This window comes from Xenopus laevis, chromosome 5S, assembly GCF_017654675.1.
Source record: "Xenopus laevis strain J_2021 chromosome 5S, Xenopus_laevis_v10.1, whole genome shotgun sequence".
NCBI lineage: Eukaryota > Metazoa > Chordata > Amphibia > Anura > Pipidae > Xenopus > Xenopus laevis.
This window is the reverse complement of record NC_054380.1, coordinates 134,110,197-134,128,551: the sequence shown is the minus strand read 5'-3', so window position 1 is coordinate 134,128,551 and position 18,355 is coordinate 134,110,197. Positions and strand designations below refer to the sequence as shown.

Here is an 18,355-nt window from a genome sequence, read left to right as displayed (position 1 = left end):
AGTGTGACTGTGGGATAGCAGGTATAGTAGGGAGAGATGGTGCCTATAGTAACAGTGGATAATAGTCTCTGGGAAGGGAGTGTGACTGTGGGATAGCAGGTATAGTAGGGAGAGATGGTGCCTATAGTAACAGTGGATAATAGTCTCTGGGAAGGGCAGTGTGACTGTGGGATAGCAGGTATAGTAGGGAGAGATGGTGCCTATAGTAACAGTGGGATAATAGTCTCTGGGAAGGGAGTGTGACTGTGGGATAGCAGGTATAGTAGGGAGAGATGGTGCCTATAGTAACAGTGGGATAATAGTCTCTGGGAAGGGAGTGTGACTGTGGGATAGCAGGTATAGTAGGTATAGTAGGGAGAGATGGTGCCTATAGTAACACTGGGATAATAGTCTCTGGGAAGGGAGTGTGACTGTGGGATAGCAGGTATAGTAGGGAGAGATGGTGCCTATAGTAACAGTGGATAATAGTCTCTGGGAAGGGAGTGTGACTGTGGGATAGCAGGTATAGTAGGGAGAGATGGTGCCTATAGTAACAGTGGATAATAGTCTCTGGGAAGGGAGTGTGACTGTGAGATAGCAGGTATAGTAGGGAGAGATGGTGCCTATAGTAACAGTGGATAATAGTCTCTGGAAGGGAGTGTGACTGTGGGATAGCAGGTATAGTAGGTAGAGATGGTGCCTATAGTAACAGTGGGATAATAGTCTCTGGGAAGGGAGTGTGACTGTGGGATAGCAGGTATAGTAGGGAGAGATGGTGTCTATAGTAACAGTGGATAATAGTCTCTGGGAAGGGAGTGTGACTGTGGGATAGCAGGTATAGTAGGGAGAGATGGTGCCTATAGTAACAGTGGATAATAGTCTCTGGGAAGGGAGTGTGACTGTGGGATAGCAGGTATAGTAGGGAGAGATGGTGTCTATAGTAACAGTGGATAATATTCTCTGGGAAGGGAGTGTGACTGTGGGATAGCAGGTATAGTAGGGAGAGATGGTGTCTATAGTAACAGTGGATAATAGTCTCTGGGAAGGGAGTGGGACTGTAGGATAGCAGGTATAGTAGGGAGAGATGGTGCCTATAGTAACAGTGGATAATAGTCTCTGGGAAGGGAGTGTGACTGTGGGATAGCAGGTATAGTAGGGAGAGATGGTGCCTATAGTAACAGTGGATAATAGTCTCTGGGAAGGGAGTGTGACTGTGGGATAGCAGGTATAGTAGGGAGAGATGGTGCCTATAGTAACAGTGGATAATAGTCTCTGGGAAGGGAGTGTGACTGTGGGATAGCAGGTATAGTAGGGAGAGATGGTGTCTATAGTAACAGTGGATAATAGTCTCTGGGAAGGGAGTGTGACTGTGGGATAGCAGGTATAGTAGGGAGAGATGGTGTCCTATAGTAACAGTGGATAATAGTCTCTGGGAAGGGAGTGGTGACTGTGGGATAGCAGGTATAGTAGGGAGAGATGGTGCCTATAGTAACAGTGGATAATAGTCTCTGGGAAGGGAGTGTGACTGTGGATAGCAGGTATAGTAGGGAGAGATGGTGCCTATAGTAACAGTGGGATAATAGTCTCTGGGAAGGGAGTGTGACTGTGGGATAGCAGGTATAGTAGGGAGAGATGGTGCCTATAGTAACAGTGGATAATAGTCTCTGGGAAGGGAGTGTGACTGTGGGATAGCAGGTATAGTAGGGAGAGATGGTGCCTATAGTAACAGTGGATAATAGTCTCTGGGAAGGGAGTGTGACTGTGGGATAGCAGGTATAGTAGGAGAGATGGTGTCTATAGTAACAGTGGATAATAGTCTCTGGGAAGGGAGTGGGACTGTAGGATAGCAGGTATAGTAGGGAGAGATGGTGCCTATAGTAACAGTGGATAATAGTCTCTGGGAAGGGAGTGTGACTGTGGGATAGCAGGTATAGTAGGGAGAGATGGTGCCTATAGTAACAGTGGATAATAGTCTCTGGGAAGGGAGTGTGACTGTGAGATAGCAGGTATAGTAGGGAGAGATGGTGCCTATAGTAACAGTGGATAATAGTCTCTGGGAAGGGAGTGTGACTGTGGATAGCAGGTATAGTAGGGAGAGATGGTGCCTATAGTAACAGTGGATAATAGTCTCTGGGAAGGGAGTGTGCCTGTGGATAGCAGGTATAGTAGGGAGAGATGGTGCCTATAGTAACAGTGGATAATAGTCTCTGGGAAGGGAGTGTGACTGTGGGATAGCAGGTATAGTAGGGAGAGATGGTGCCTATAGTAACAGTGGATATAGTCTCTGGGAAGGGAGTGTGACTGTGGGATAGCAGGTATAGTAGGGAGAGATGGTGCCTATAGTAACAGTGGATAATAGTCTCTGGGAAGGGAGTGTGACTGTGGGATAGCAGGTATAGTAGGGAGAGATGGTGCCTATAGTAACAGTGGATAATAGTCTCTGGGAAGGGAGTGTGACTGTGGGATAGCAGGTATAGTAGGGAGAGATGGTGCCTATAGTAACAGTGGGATAATAGTCTCTGGGAAGGAGTGTGACTGTGGGATAGCAGGTATAGTAGGGAGAGATGGTGCCTATAGTAACAGTGGATAATAGTCTCTGGGAAGGGAGTGTGACTGTGGGATAGCAGGTATAGTAGGGAGAGATGGTGCCTATAGTAACAGTGGGATAATAGTCTCTGGGAAGGGAGTGTGGACTGTGGGATAGCAGGTATAGTAGGGAGAGATGGTGCCTATAGTAACAGTGGATAATAGTCTCTGGGAAGGGAGTGTGACTGTGGGATAGCAGGTATAGTAGGGAGAGATGGTGCCTATAGTAACAGTGGATAATAGGTCTCTGGGAAGGGAGTGTGACTGTGAGATAGCAGGTATAGTAGGGAGAGATGGTGCCTATAGTAACAGTGGATAATAGTCTCTGGGAAGGGAGTGTGACTGTGGATAGCAGGTATAGTAGGTAGAGATGGTGCCTATAGTAACAGTGGGATAATAGTCTCTGGGAAGGGAGTGTGACTGTGGGATAGCAGGTATAGTAGGGAGAGATGGTGTCTATAGTAACAGTGGATAATAGTCTCTGGGAAGGGAGTGTGACTGTGGGATAGCAGGTATAGTAGGGAGAGATGGTGCCTATAGTAACAGTGGATAATAGTCTCTGGGAAGGGAGTGTGACTGTGGGATAGCAGGTATAGTAGGGAGAGATGGTGTCTATAGTAACAGTGGATAATATTCTCTGGGAAGGGAGTGTGACTGTGGATAGCAGGTATAGTAGGGAGAGATGGTGTCTATAGTAACAGTGGATAATAGTCTCTGGGAAGGGAGTGGGACTGTAGGATAGCAGTATAGTAGGGAGAGATGGTGCCTATAGTAACAGTGGATAATAGTCTCTGGGAAGGGAGTGTGACTGTGGGATAGCAGGTATAGTAGGGAGAGATGGTGCCTATAGTAACAGTGGATAATAGTCTCTGGGAAGGGAGTGTGACTGTGAGATAGCAGGTATAGTAGGGAGAGATGGTGCCTATAGTAACAGTGGATAATAGTCTCTGGGAAGGGAGTGTGACTGTGGATAGCAGGTATAGTAGGGAGAGATGGTGCCTATAGTAACAGTGGATAATAGTCTCTGGGAAGGGAGTGTGCCTGTGGGATAGCAGGTATAGTAGGGAGAGATGGTGCCTATAGTAACAGTGGATAATAGTCTCTGGGAAGGGAGTGTGACTGTGGGATAGCAGGTATAGTAGGGAGAGATGGTGCCTATAGTAACAGTGGATAATAGTCTCTGGGAAGGGAGTGTGACTGTGGGATAGCAGGTATAGTAGGAGAGATTGGTGCCTATCAGTAACAGTGGATAATAGTCTCTGGGAAGGGCAGTGTGACTGTGGGATAGCAGGTATAGTAGGGAGAGGATGGTGCCTATAGTAACAGTGGGATAATAGTCTCTGGGAAGGGAGTGTGACTGTGGGGATAGCAGGTATAGTAGGGAGAGATGGTGCCTATAGTAACAGTGGGATAATAGTCTCTGGGAAGGGAGTGTGGACTGTGGGATAGCAGGTATAGTAGGTATAGTAGGGAGAGATGGTGCCTATAGTAACACTGGGATAATAGTCTCTGGGAAGGGAGTGTGACTGTGGGATAGCAGGTATAGTAGGGAGAGATGGTGCCTATAGTAACAGTGGATAATAGTCTCTGGGAAGGGAGTGTGACTGTGGATAGCAGGTATAGTAGGGAGAGATGGTGCCTATAGTAACAGTGGATAATAGTCTCGTGGGAAGGGAGTGTGCTGTGAGATAGCCAGGTATAGTAGGGAGAGATGGTGCCTATAGTAACAGTGGATAATAGTCTCTGGGAAGGGAGTGTGACTGTGGGATAGCAGGTATAGTAGGTAGAGATGGTGCCTATAGTAACAGTGGGATAATAGTCTCTGGGAAGGGAGTGTGACTGTGGGGATAGCAGGTATAGTAGGGAGAGATGGTGCCTATCAGTAACAGTGGATAATTAGTCTCTGGGAAGGGAGTGTGACTGTGGGATAGCAGGTATAGTAGGGAGAGATGGTGCTATAGTAACAGTGGATAATAGTCTCTGGGAAGGGAGTGTGACTGTGGGATAGCAGGTATAGTAGGGAGAGATGGTGTCTATAGTAACAGTGGATAATATTCTCTGGGAAGGGAGTGTGACTGTGGGATAGCAGGTATAGTAGGGAGAGATGGTGCTATAGTAACAGTGGATAATAGTCTCTGGGAAGGGAGTGGTGACTGTAGGATAGCAGGTATATTAGGGAGAGATGGTGCCTATAGTAACAGTGGATAATAGTCTCTGGGAAGGGAGTGTGACTGTGGGATAGCAGGTATAGTAGGGAGAGATGGTGCCTATAGTAACAGTGGATAATAGTCTCTGGGAAGGGAGTGTGACTGTGGGATAGCAGGTATAGTAGGAGAGATGGTTGCCTATAGTAACTAGTCTCTGAGTGGGATAGCATATAGTAGATAATAGTCTCTGGGAAGGGAGTGTGCTGTGGGAGTATAGTAGGGGAGATGGTGCCTATAGTAACAGTGGATAATAGTCTCTGGAAGGAGTGTGACTGTGGGATAGCAGGTATAGTAGGGAGAGATGGTGCCTATAGTAACAGTGGATAATAGTCTCTGGGAAGGGAGTGACTGTGGGATAGCAGGTATAGTAGGGAGAGATGGTGCCTATAGTAACAGTGGATAATAGTCTCTGGGAAGGGAGTGTGACTGTGGGATAGCAGGTATAGTAGGGAGAGATGGTGCCTATAGTAACAGTGGATAATAGTCTCTGGGAGTGTGACTGTGGGATAGCAGGTATAGTAGGGAGAGACTATAGTAACAGTGGATAGTCTCTGGGAAGGAGTGTGAGGATAGCAGGTATGTAGGGAGAGATGGTGCCTATAGTAACAGTGGATAATAGTCTCTGGAAGGGAGTTGACTGTGGGATAGCAGGTATAGTAGGGAGAGAGGTGCCTATAGTAACAGTGGATAATAGTCTCTGGGAAGGGAGTGTGACTGTGGGATAGCGGTATAGTAGGGAGAGATGGTGCCTATAGTAACAGGGATAATAGTCTCTGGGAAAGTGTGTGGATAGCTAGTAGGGAGAGATGGTGCCTATAGTAACAGGATAATAGTCTCTGGGAAGGGAGTGTGACTGTGGGATAGCAGTATATTGCCTATAGTAACAGTGGATAATAGTCTCTGGGAAGGGAGTGTGACTGTGGATAGCAGGTATAGTAGGGAGAGATGGTTGCCTATAGAACAGTGGATAATAGTCTTGGAAGGAGTGTGACTGTGTGGGATAGCAGGTATAGTAGGGAAGAGATGGTGCCTATAGTAACAGTGGATAATAGTCTCTGGGAAGGGAGTGTGACTGTGGGATAGCAGGTATAGTAGGGAGAGATGGTGCCTATAGTAACAGTGGATAATAGTCTCTGGGAAGGGAGTGTGACTGTGGGATGGCAGGTATAGTATGAGCAGAAATCCCATTACTTGCACTGATTAGAGAGAGAGTAGATTAGAGAGAGAGAGAAAGTGCAGGAGCAGGTCGGTGCATAATTCAGGCTCCTTGTATAATCCGTCTGGAGCTCAGATTTCTGCCAGTGTAAACAAGTGACATCATAGTGCAGCTCAGCTTGTTGCAAGGTCAATGCTATTATTTTGTGCCCCAGATAGTGCCGGTTCCTAAAGGAGTAGTAGGTGTAAACAGCACACCCAGTCTGGAAATCATGTTATTCTTCTCTTTCTCTTTATTGGATAAAGGGGTATGAACTGAGTGGCCCTCTGGGACCAACATCCACCAGCAACAGAGGGGATCCTTTAAACAAATGACAAGACCACATGGTTGGGTTTGGGCATCTGAAAAATGCCAGCAGAGAATATGACGACCTTTAACTGTTGCTGAACTGCCTCCTTTTTCCAGTAGAGACTGACAGCCAAAGGTTTCTGGGAGTTGTAGTTTAGCAGCAGGCTGGAGTTCGCTGATTGCACTTTGCTTTCATGTCAGTCATACTGAACATTGTTGTTTTCCAGATCCGACAGATGTTTACAATGAAACTGCAAAGAATGAAACCATTTACTTGAACACGACCGACGCCGGGGACGCAGGAACCCGGCAAAACCACACCAAAAAGCCGGCGCCCGTCTATATCCTGCAATCTGGTGGTGGCAAGGGAGATGGACTAAAGACCACCGTGCCGAGGACCATGAAGAGGACACCCCCTCGGCAGAACGCTAACGGTTTTGACATTAACGAGCACCTCCCGTGGATGATTGTTCTGTTCCTCCTGCTGGTACTGGTCATTATTGTGGTTTGCAGCGTCCGCAAGAGCTCCCGCACCCTCAAAAAGGGACCAAAGCAGGACCCCAGCTCCATCGTGGAGAAAGCCGGATTCAAAAAGTCTAACACGCTGGCACAGAACCGGGAGAAGTGGGTCTACTACTGCAACGGGCACGGTGAGTGGCATCAGCACAGTGTTTTTTTCACCCAGATCAGCCATTCGGCCACTAACGTTCCCTGTTTGGGTGCTGTGGGTGACTTCACTGGGAGTCATACGGTTAGTCTCTTGGTAACTCTACCTGCTCCCATCATGGTTGATTAATGTTCCCTGGCAAGTCACTTGCAGATACTCCATGTTCTCTAGCACTGAGCTGTGGCGGAGGGGGGCAGGTCCACTTGCCTGGAGGTGCTGTTCTTTGCATGCCGAGCATGGAGCACAAATAACTCGCTGTGCCATATTCATAGGAGGTGGGTGGCAGGTGGGAAGGTGGGCTTGGAAGTCCCCTAGTTAGTAGACATAGGCAGAGGGTGATTTTTTTGTTTGGGTAGGCGAAGTCTAATGTTACTTCAATAGTTTCTTCACCGCTGGTTACTTCAAATTTTCCACTGGCGGAGAAACAGCTGATTCAGTCCCATGTTATAAACGTTTTCATTCTCCTGTCTGAGCACACAGGGAGGATTTTTGTCTAAAAATGCACCTCAATGTGAAATCTGTCCCCTACATGGACTGACTTAAAGGAGAAGGAAAGTCTGTTAGCACTTGGGGGTGCCAAATGTTAGGCACCCCCAAGTGATTGTATTGATTGTAGGAATGCACTGAATTCAAGATTCGGCTCGGGATTCGGCCAGGATTCTGCCTTTTTCAGCAGGATTCGGATTCTGCCCAGCCGAACCAACATCCTAATTTGCATATGCAAATTAGGGGCGGGAGGGAAATCATGTGACTTTTTTTCACAAAACATGGAAGTAAAAAATGTTTTCCCCTTCCCACCCCTAGTTTGCATATGCAAATTAGGATTTGGCTAAGTATTTCGCTAAGTATTCGGGTGAATCCAAAATAGTGGATTCAGTGCATCCCTACAAACAGGTTTGGGGAGGCTTAGCCTATGCTAGTAGACATGCTTTGAGTGCATGGCACGTGAAGGTCCTGTACATACCACCTGTAGGGTTGCCAACTTTTTAAAAATTCTTTACCGGGGCGGGGACACAAAGGGGCAGACCGTGACATCAAAAGGGGTGGGGCGTGATGTCAAAAGGGGCGGGTGTGACGTCAAAAGGGGCGGGGCCGCGCCACCGACGCTTAAAGAAGCAATATAAAAGATAAGTTCTAGGGGATTGGGGGCAGGCTGAGGGCTCTTTTTAATCATATTACAAATTTACCGGCAGCTACATTGCCGGTAAATTTGTAATACCGGCCTTGGCAGGTATTTTAGCGGGTAGGCCGGTAAAATACCGGCCGGGTGGCAACCCTAACCACCTGCCTATGGTAAAAGGTTGCCCTGCTCCTGGGGCAAATAAGACCATGAGTCCTGTATCCCACAGTAACCAATCATATAGCATTCCATTGCAAATGCCTGATTGGCTGCTGTGGGTCACTAGCCCTTAATACATTTTGCATTGCTCTTGTGGGATTCCTCGTTGGAGCAATCATGGCCGCCTTCTGAATAAACACAAGTACATATGAAATTTAACCAGATTTCCAGGGCAGGATGCCCATATGTTTTTTTTTCCATGCATTTATAATAAAGTAAATATAAATCCCTTTCTCAGACAACTGGTATATTTCAGCTTCCTCCCTGTCCCATTATTACTGGCCATTATATAAGAGGGTGGGTGAGGGACAGTCTTCCCTTTCATAAAAGAGGAGCAGGGACCCTGCACCTCGGCCGCGCTGAGTAACACAGGCGTTATTGACCTCAGGGAAGATTTATGGTGTTGTTGTTCCCCAAGGGATATTTAACAAGGTGTGGAGTTATTTTCCTTTCCGTGTGTATTTATGTTTCAGCTAAAAATAATCTGCCGGCTCAGCACAACATTGCCTCCTAGTCTGACGCTACTTATTTACTGGGTGCCTTCAGTCCTGTGATGCTAGCGGCCCCAGGGCAACAACAAACTCTTCCCTTGCTGCCTCCCCCTACTGGGGTAACGTCAGTTCAAGGACACCCAGACACTATCAGCTCAAAATACACCAGGATAAAGAGAATTAAATTGTATGGTTGACTTGCCCTTTAAAATCTGCGGTTTCCGCTGCAAAATTAAACCCAAACAGAAGGCGAGTTCCCAGAATTATTTTTGGATCTGTGCTGGAGTTTCCAGGAGCCCCGGGATCACTAAGTGTGTTATACTGTAATGTTTGTCCCACAGGGAGGGGAACTTACTGTAAATCACTTATTAACTGCCACAATGTGCCATTATTCTCTCCCATTACCTGCAGCTATTTATTCCTAAATCTGCCGAAAATGTTATTTATAGCATAGAAAAATCCCTCATTCAGCCTTTCAGATGCTGCATTGCTCAGAATAACGATATACAGGTAGGGAACCTGTTATACAGAATACTCGGGACCTGGGGTTTTCCGGAAATCAGATCTTTCAGTAATTTGGATCTTCATAGTTTAAAGGGGTTGTTCACATTTGAGTTAACTGTTAGTATGATGTAGAGAGAGATTCTGAGATAATTTGCAATTGGTTTTCATTTTTTATCATTTGTGGTTTTTGAGTTATTTAGATTTTTATTCAGCAGCTCTCCAGTTTGCAATTTCAGCAATCTGGTTGCTAGGGTCCAAATTACCATGGCAACCATACATTGATTTGAATAAGAAACTGGAATATGAATAGGAGAGGCCTGAATAGAAAGTTGAGTAATAAAAAGTAGCAATAACAATAAATGTGTAGCCTTACAGAGCGTTTGTTTTTAGGTGGGGTCAGTGACCCTCATTTGAAAGCCGGAAAGACCTAGAAGAAGAAGGCAAATAATTCAAAAACGATACAAAATAAATAATAAAGACCAATTGTAAAGTTGCTAAAACGTATTAAAAGTTAACTTAAAGGCGAACCATCCCTTTAAGTCTACTAGAAAATCATGTAAATATTAAATAAAGCCAATAGGCTGGTTTTGCAGAAAAAGGAAATCATTTTTTAAAATGTGGATTATTTGTATAAAATGGAGTCTGTGGGAGACGGCCTTTCGGTAATTCTTAACTTTTTAGATAATGGGTTTCCAGATAACGGATCCAATACCTGTATAGGGAAAAAAGTGGTGTACTGGCCCCTGTACGAATCCCATTATCCAGAAAGTTCCGAATTACGAGGGGGCCGTTTCCCACAGACTTAAATAATTAAAGATTTTCAAAAATATGTCCTTTTTTCTTGTAATAATAAAACAATACAGGTATGGTACCCCTTATCCGGTAAGCCGTTATCCAGAAAGCTCTGAAGTTCGGGAAGGCCGTCTCAAATGGAATCCATTTAACTAAATAATCCTTATTCTATGATAAATAATCCTATTGTTTTTAATTACTATTAAATTATTTTTTAGCAGAATTAGGCAGAGAGGTCCCTTATCAGAAAAACCCCAGGTCTCGAGCATTCTAGATAACGGGTCCCAATAACTGTACCTTGTACTTGATCCCAACTAAGATAAAATTAATCCTTATTGGAAGAAAAACCAGCCTATTGGGTTTATTTAATGTTTAGACTTAGGGGCATATTTATCAAGGGTCTAATTTAAAAAACTTCGAAATTCAAAAAGACCAACCGCAATGAAGTGAAAGTTTTTTTTGGCCGAATAGGTCCGTTTTCGATTGAATAGGTCCGTATTGGGCCGTATTCTAACCGTACGCATCAAAGTAATAGCGCATTCGATTCGAAGTTGTTCCCCAAAAAAACAATTGAATCCAATTAGGTTCTCGGAGGTCCCCCATAGGCTAAAACAGCAAATCGCCAGGTTTTAGATGGCGAATGGTCGAAGTCTAATTTTTAAAGAGACAGTACATGATAAATTTAATTTAATTTTGTTTTTTTTTAAATTATAATCGAATTTGGACTATTCCTTAGTTGAAGTACACAAAAAATAGCTCAAAATTCTAATTCTGCACCTTGATGTGGGCATACACGTAGAGATCCGTTCATTTGGCGATTTCACCAAACAAGAGGATCTTTCCCCGATATGCCCACATTGAGGTGGGCGATATCGGCTGATCCGATCGTGGGCCTTAGGGTCCAACGATCAGATCATAATGCTGCCGATACGGGCGGTCGGATCTCAGGACCACATCTACAAACAGATGAGCCGCGATCTGATGGGATTTTTAAACCTGACGACTTTTGGCCAGATATCGATCTGGGAAGCCCATCGGAGGGCCACACACACAGGCCGATAAACTGCTGACACGGTCTGTCCACAGCTTTTATTGGCCTGCGTCTGGCCCGCTTTAGGGTGAATTGCGGAAAGATCCCTTAGCCATAAAACTCCACGTCCTGAGCATTCTGGATAACAGGTCCCATACTTGTATAGAGCCATTTCCATGGCCACTAGGAAATTGTGGGCCATGCATAGGTGTCAGTATCTGGGCAGATTCTTGGCACTTGGTGCCCCCCAACCCCTCACCGTGGCCCCTGAGCAGCTGCTGATCTATAGGGGCGTGGCTTGCAGAACGGGACAGGCCAGAGGCTGATTGGACTAAAACATGAGACCCTGAACAGAATGTCTTTCACCCACACTTGGCACCAGTCCTTCAGCTGAATTTTCCCTTCCCTTCAGAAGCGTCCCCTCCACTCGCTGTGCCAGTATAAATGCCTCCTTGTCCTTCTCCCCCTCCCCTCCCCCACATTCATTTCACTCACTGTACATTAAAGGGGAACTGTCACGAAAATGAAATTGTAATATAAGCTTCCTTATACTGAAATAAGAAACTTTCTAAATACAATCAATTAAAAATTCTGCATAGTTTCTGAAATAATTAAGTTAATATTCACTATCCCTCTCTCAGCATCTGTTTCTCTTCATTCTGTCTTCATGCTGCAGTTGGGTGTCAGATATTCACTGACAGTTAGATCCAATATATCTTATTTCAGTGCGATGAAGCTTATAGGGGCTTCATCATATTCATCAAGGATTTGAATTTCGAAGCAATGGGAGTTTTTTTTAACTCCCCTAACTTCGAAATTCGAATAAAAAAATACCAACCAAAATTTATTTAAAAAATTGTAGTTTTTATTCGAAGGAATTCGATTGGAAGTATTTAAAAAAAACAAAAAAAAAAACTTTGATTTTTCAAAGTCCACCAATTGACTCCTAATGGGTTCTAGGAGGTCCCCCATAGGCTAAAACAGAAATTCGGTAGGTTTTAGATGGCAAATGGTCGAAGTCGAATTTGGACTATTCCCTAGTTCCCTACTATTCCCTACACAAAAAATAGCTTGAAATTCCATTTTTTTTTAACTTCGAATTTTCAATTCGACCCTTGATAAATCGGCGCCTAAATTTTCATTTTTGCGATAGTTCCCCTTTAGCCCTCCTGTGACGCTTCCACTGTTAAAGCAGATCACATTGTGCATAAGGAAGAGAATATATGTGGCCCCCCATTAGTAGCCATTAATACAAATTACATTGTTTGTCTGTCCCTTTCCATGAATTCCATGTGAGCCTGGGGAAGGCTGTGGGGTCAGGGGCATTAGCGAGTCACGTTGGCTTTTTATGGCTGCTGATTGTGGCCTCTGGGCTCAGCCCACTTGCAATTCTCACTCAGCTCTGGGATGGAACCGGCTGGAACCAGCCCCGCAGTGTGTTAGATGTGGGTGTCTCGCATTTCTATTTAGAGGTTAAACAGTGAGTCAGAAAAGTTCTAATCTCAGGAAATTCCCAGGGAAACTGTATCATATTTTCATCTTTATTCCGCCTAAGGACCCCAGCGAAATGCCCTTATCTTAAAGGAGAACTAAAGCCTAACTAAAGAAGTAGCTAGAAATGTTGTACATGATGTTTTGTGCTTCTGTACCAGCCCAAGGCAACCACAGCCCTTTAGCAGTAAAGATCTGTGTCTCCAAAGATGCCCCAGTAGCTCCCCATCTTCTTTTCTGCTGATTCACTGCACATGCTCTGTGCTGCTGTCACTTACTGAGCTTAGGGAGCCACTCACAATATACAGTACACATAGAATAGAAATGTCACAATATAAGGCTGATTAGTAATTAATACACATAATTACTACATGGCAGCACAGAAACCAGTGCAATTAGCATCAGAATTGAATAATCAGCAAACCTGTAGCATCAGCTTATATTACAGCCAGGGAAGCTCATTTTCTGCTGGATAATTAGTGACGAGCCCTAAGCTTAGCTTCTCAACAGCCAATCAGAGCCCACTGAGCATGTGAGTGTCACAGACACTTTCCAAGATGGTGACCCCCTGTGACAAGTTTGAAGTCCTGGGATCATTGCTGCTATTGACAAGCTCAAACTTTAGCCTCGTGCAATAAGTTCACTATATAAAATATGCCATTTTTACCATAATAATTTTTTAGGGTTTAGTTCTCCTTTAAACTGTCCCTGCCTGTGCCCTCCTTTTAAAACAGTGATAAAACGTGGGAAGCACATTTATCAAAGGTCAAATTTTGAATTTTTTTAAAAACCCCCATAAGTTCGTAATTCGACCAATCGAAATATATCAAAAAAAAAATCAAATTTTTGAAACTCGGATGAAGTAAATTGACCCGGTAACTCGAATCAAATTCAATTTGAATTTTAAAAACTGGATTTTCTCCAAAAAAAACTCGAATGTCAGGAAGGCTGCAAACTACTCCAAATTGATCCCTGGACGTCTCCCATTGACTCAAACAGCAATTCCGCAGGTTTTAAGTGGCGAATACTCAAATTCGAATTCTTAAAGGGCCAGAGTATGATAAATCTCGAAAATCGAATTCGATTTTTTTAAAAAAAAAACTCGCATCAAATTTGAATATAACTCTCTAGTCGATTGTAGCTCTGCTCTAATTCAATTCTTAAAGGAGAACTAAAGCACAACAAAGAATCATGCTAGAAATGCTCCACCTTATGTCTTGAAAAAGATGTGGATCTTCTGGGGCATTTTGGGGGCACAGATCTTCCCTGCTAATGAGCCCTGGTGCCCTTGGGCTGGTACTTCTATTACATGGTCCTTTACCAGAGAAGATCTGTGCCCCCAAAATACCCCAGTAGCTGTGGTTGCCTTGGGCTAGTACAGAAGCACAAAACATCATGTACAACATTTCTAGCCTATTTATTTAGTTAAGCTTTAGTTCTCCTTTAAGTAGCAAAATAACTGATTGATCATCAGCCCTGTAGCTTCAGCTTCTGTGACAGAAGTGACCTCACTTTATGTTGAAGTTTTGACAATGTCCCACCACTGCTTAACTCATTAGCAGCAGCCCAGAGCACACTGAGCATGTGCAGTGCCACAGACACTCATAACGGCATCCAAGATGGAGAGCTCTTGTGTGCAATTTAGGGAGGCCTGGATCCTTACTGTTATAGGGCTGCTGGTACATTAAGGGGCAGATTTATCAAGGTTCGAAGTGAAAATTCGATTTTTTCCAAGGTTTCCGAAATTTTTTATGTACTGGCCCTTTAAGAAAATCTTTTTTAGATTCGAGTTTGCGGGTCAATCCCATTCACCCAAGTTTGAAAAATTAGATTTTTTTTGATAAATTTCGTTGGTCGTTTTTTTTCCCCGTATTTCGAGTTTATAGGACCCTTGCTAAATCTGCCACTAAGTTCATTATATAAAGTACAGCATTTCCAGCCAGATTCTTTTTTTTATATGGAGGAGATTTCAGGTAACCGGATCATGGCGATAGGGATCCGCTAAATCCACATAAGCCTCAGCTTTTCACTAGAGGAACAAGAGAACTTGGCACAGTGACCTCATTGTGAAATTTGGAGCAGACACGACCCGGTCACGTCACATGGGTATAATAGAGTTTATGGTCAGTGTTCTGTTGGGTCATAAAGCTGCTGGTTTGGTTGGTTAAAATGAGGTTTCATTTATACTTATAGGTGGAGCCCCTGTGATGTCATTACTGATATTGTGCCATGTCCCACTGTGATTGGCTGTACAGATAAGTACAGTCTATAGACCAGCAGTTGCCTAAAGGTGGCCATACTGTATAGCACCAAACGGGTGGATCTTTCTCCAACAAAGACAATATCGGGCTAATCAGATGGGAAGGGGCCACATCAACTAGCCAATGTGGTCCTCAGTTGTGGGGAATATCAAACCTGCATCAAAAATCATGGGGCCCCGTACAGTAACATTTTCTGGGTCCCCGCCCACCCTAGGTCCTGCCCTCAAGCCCCACCCCAGTTCCCACCCACACCACAGTAAAAATCCACACAGACACCAGCGCTAAAATCGGTAAAATTGTGCCAGGACCCCACCATAAAGGTTTTTACAAAAACATTGGTGGTCAGGGCCCCCTACAAATTGAAAAAAATCATTGGTGTTCAGTGGAGCTTATCTTCGGGTCTTCTTCAGCTTCTTCGGTTTCCTTCGGCTCCTTTTGTAGCTTCGGGACTTTGGCAGCTTCAGGACTTCAATTTCCGGTTTTCCGCGAAGACTGGGCCTGGTACAGCTGTACCCCCTATTAGAGTCCTGCAGCGGGTCAGGTACCCGCAAAAACCTTCAGTACCCTGCGGGTTGCAGGTGGAAGTTTGAGGAGCGGGTATAAACGCGGGTTAGACGGTTTTTCGGGTCGCGGGTCAATTGCGAGTTTTACTCCTTTTTTCCGACTACTTCTAATGATGTCACTTCCGGTTTAGAATGACAGCACTTCCTGTTTTACTTCTTCTTTTCTGATCACGCTTACTTCTAACGATGTCACTTCCAGTGTCGGACTGGCCCGACCCTCGTGGGCCCCCGCCGGGCCAGACCCCCCCTCCAATATTTAAATTTTTGGGAAAAAAAGTTGTCGGCAGTGCACAGCGCCGTCTGCCCATGCGCGTCGAGCGACGCTGCTCGCACAGGCGTATGTTGTCGTTCATGTATGTGCACTGAGCGGTGCCTTCACACAGTCGCGCTGAGCTTGGCGTGTCACAGTAGGGGGCATTGGGGCCGGAGGGGGGCCCTGGACCAGCAGTTCCGGTGGGCCCGGGCCCCACAGTCCGACTACGGTTGTCACCTGTCTGGTTTTGACCCGGACAGCCCGGTATTTTGAGGGGCTGCCCGGGTCTATACTTCCTGCCTGGTTTTCCCTTGATTGACACCCCCTGCCCGGTCTCAGCCAGACATAAAGGTTGCAACCCTAAGTCCGACCCTGGTCTCTTCTGGTTTACAATGACAGCACTTCCTGTTTTACTTTTTTTTCTGATCACGCCTACTTCTAATGATGTCACTTCTGGTTTAAAATGACAGCACTTCCTGTTTCTTGATGTTCAGCGGGTTGCGGATTGGGTTGCGAATAAGCTACTTGCGGGTTGGGTAGCGAGTCCAAGCAGGTAAGTATGAGGGTTGCGGGTCGGCTCTGCCCCCCTAATGGTGGCCCTGGATATCTGATGAATTTTTGGCCAGATATCTGTCCCGGAGGCTCGTCGGAATGCCCCATACACGGGCAAATAAACTGCTGGATCGGACTAAATGACCCTTAGCCGCTTGAATCTGCCCGTGTATGGCCGACTTCACTGTGATTTAAATGAACTCTTTATGGTATATGCCTTATCAGTCTCTGTTTATTCTTGTAAAGCTATTGGAACACTACAGCTTGTACCGAGTCGGAATTTTATGTAGTGAGAGCGGCAGCCACAGGGAAAACCAACTGTCAGAAAGGGGCGGAGCTCTATCCCTTGTAATACAATCTATAGAATACAATATTCAGCTCATTCCCGCAGGTATCGTTGATTTATTAAGCCTCTCGGATTTCAGCCCATGGGCAGTTGGCCATATTGATTCCCTCTCAAGCATGAAAGATAAAGGGGAAGTAAAAGCACGGGTATATTTTAATATTGTTTTAAAACCGGTTAAAGCATACAAGTGTCAGGTTGGCCATAAATTCTGTTATTTATAAGAGTCCAAGCCTGAGCCGAGCAGATTGATATCCCTCTTGTGTATTTGTGACCTTGGCTATACTCGGTCCCACAGGTTATCGCATTCTCCATCCTTCTTTCCTCCGGCTCCCCTGTTGTGTTGCTTCCTTGTGTTGGTAGGTCACTGGTTGGGTTACCTGCAGGTACTTCTAGTGGGGAAGGGTGGATTACAGGTCCATATAATGCAGCTGCTGATGATCTGAAGCTTGTATCTGATTCACTCAGGAATTGGAAAAAAACAAACTGGCCAACCATAGCACTTAAAGGGGTTGTTCAGCTTTAAATGAACTTTTAGGGGCAGATTTATCATTATCAAGGGTTGAGGTGAATTTTCGAATTAGAATTTCAAGTTATTTTTTGTGTACTTTGACTAGGGAATAGTCCAAATTCGATTTTTATTTTAAAAAAATTAAAATATCGAAATTGATCATGTACTGTCTCTTTAAAAATTCGACTTCGACCATTCGCCATCTAAAACCTGCTGAATTGCTGTTTTAGCCTGTGGGGGACCTCCTAGAACCTGTTTGGAGTCAATTGGTGGACTTTGAAAAATCTAAATTTTGTTTGGGAAAAACTTTCGAAAATTAGAATTTGATCAAATGCGCTATTACTTCGATTCGTACGATTCGAATTCGGCTGAATACGGACCTATTCGATCGAAAACTGACCTATTCGGCCAAAAAAAAAACTTAATCAAACTTAATTTCAGTTGGTCTTTTTGAATTCGAATTTTGACGTTTTTCAAATTCGAAATTCGACCCTTGATAAATATGCCCCTTAGTATGATGTAGAGAGGGATATTCTCAGGTAATTTATAATCGGTTTTAATTTTTTGTGTTTTTTTGAGCTTATTTAGCTTTTTACTCAACAGCTCTCCAGTTTGCAGTTTCGGCTGTCTGGTTGCTAGGGTGCAAATTCCCCTAGCAACCATGCACTGATTTAAGTGAGACACAGGAATATGAATAGGGGAGGCCTGAATAGAAAAATGAGCAATAGAAAGTGGCAATAACAATACATGTGTAGCCTTACAGAGCATTTGCTTTCTAGATGGGGTCAGTGACCCCCTTTTAAAAGCTGGAAAGGGTCAGAAGAAGGCAAATATTTAAAAAGCTATAAGGGTAGGACTCCATGAGCGTTTTTTTTGTCGCGATCCGACGCGCTTCGACAAAACGCATGCAACTTGTCGCATGCGACAAAAATAAGGTAAGTAATAGAATTGCCGCATGGTGTCTCAGCGTTGATCCGATGCTGCACGACTGTCGGATGCAGACGCAGCGTCTGCATCTGACAGTTGTGTCGCATCGGATCAATGCTGCTCAGTAATTCTGGCGCTGACTCTAAACTGTTACAATTTTGCAACATTTAGGGGCCCATTTACTTAGCTCGAGTGAAGGAATAGAATAAAAAAAAACTTTGAATTTCGAATGATTTTTTTGGCTACTTCGACCATCGAATTGGCTACTTCGTCTACGACTTCAGATTCGATTCGAACTAAAACTCATTCGACTATTTAACCATTCGATAGTCGAAGTACTGTCTCTTTAAAAAAA

At 44.5% G+C, this 18,355-nt stretch overlaps 1 protein-coding gene across 1 annotated transcript in view; it reads left to right on the top strand.

Annotated features, from left to right (window-relative positions):
- tnfrsf21.S (tumor necrosis factor receptor superfamily member 21 S homeolog) overlaps nucleotides 1-18,355 on the top strand; it is a 63,176-nt gene that overhangs the window by 25,028 nt on the left and 19,793 nt on the right. Inside the window, exon 3 of the mRNA XM_041565085.1 lies at nucleotides 6,504-6,926. Coding sequence (XP_041421019.1) covers nucleotides 6,504-6,926 — 423 coding nt within the window. The remainder of the gene's footprint in view (nucleotides 1-6,503; nucleotides 6,927-18,355) is intronic.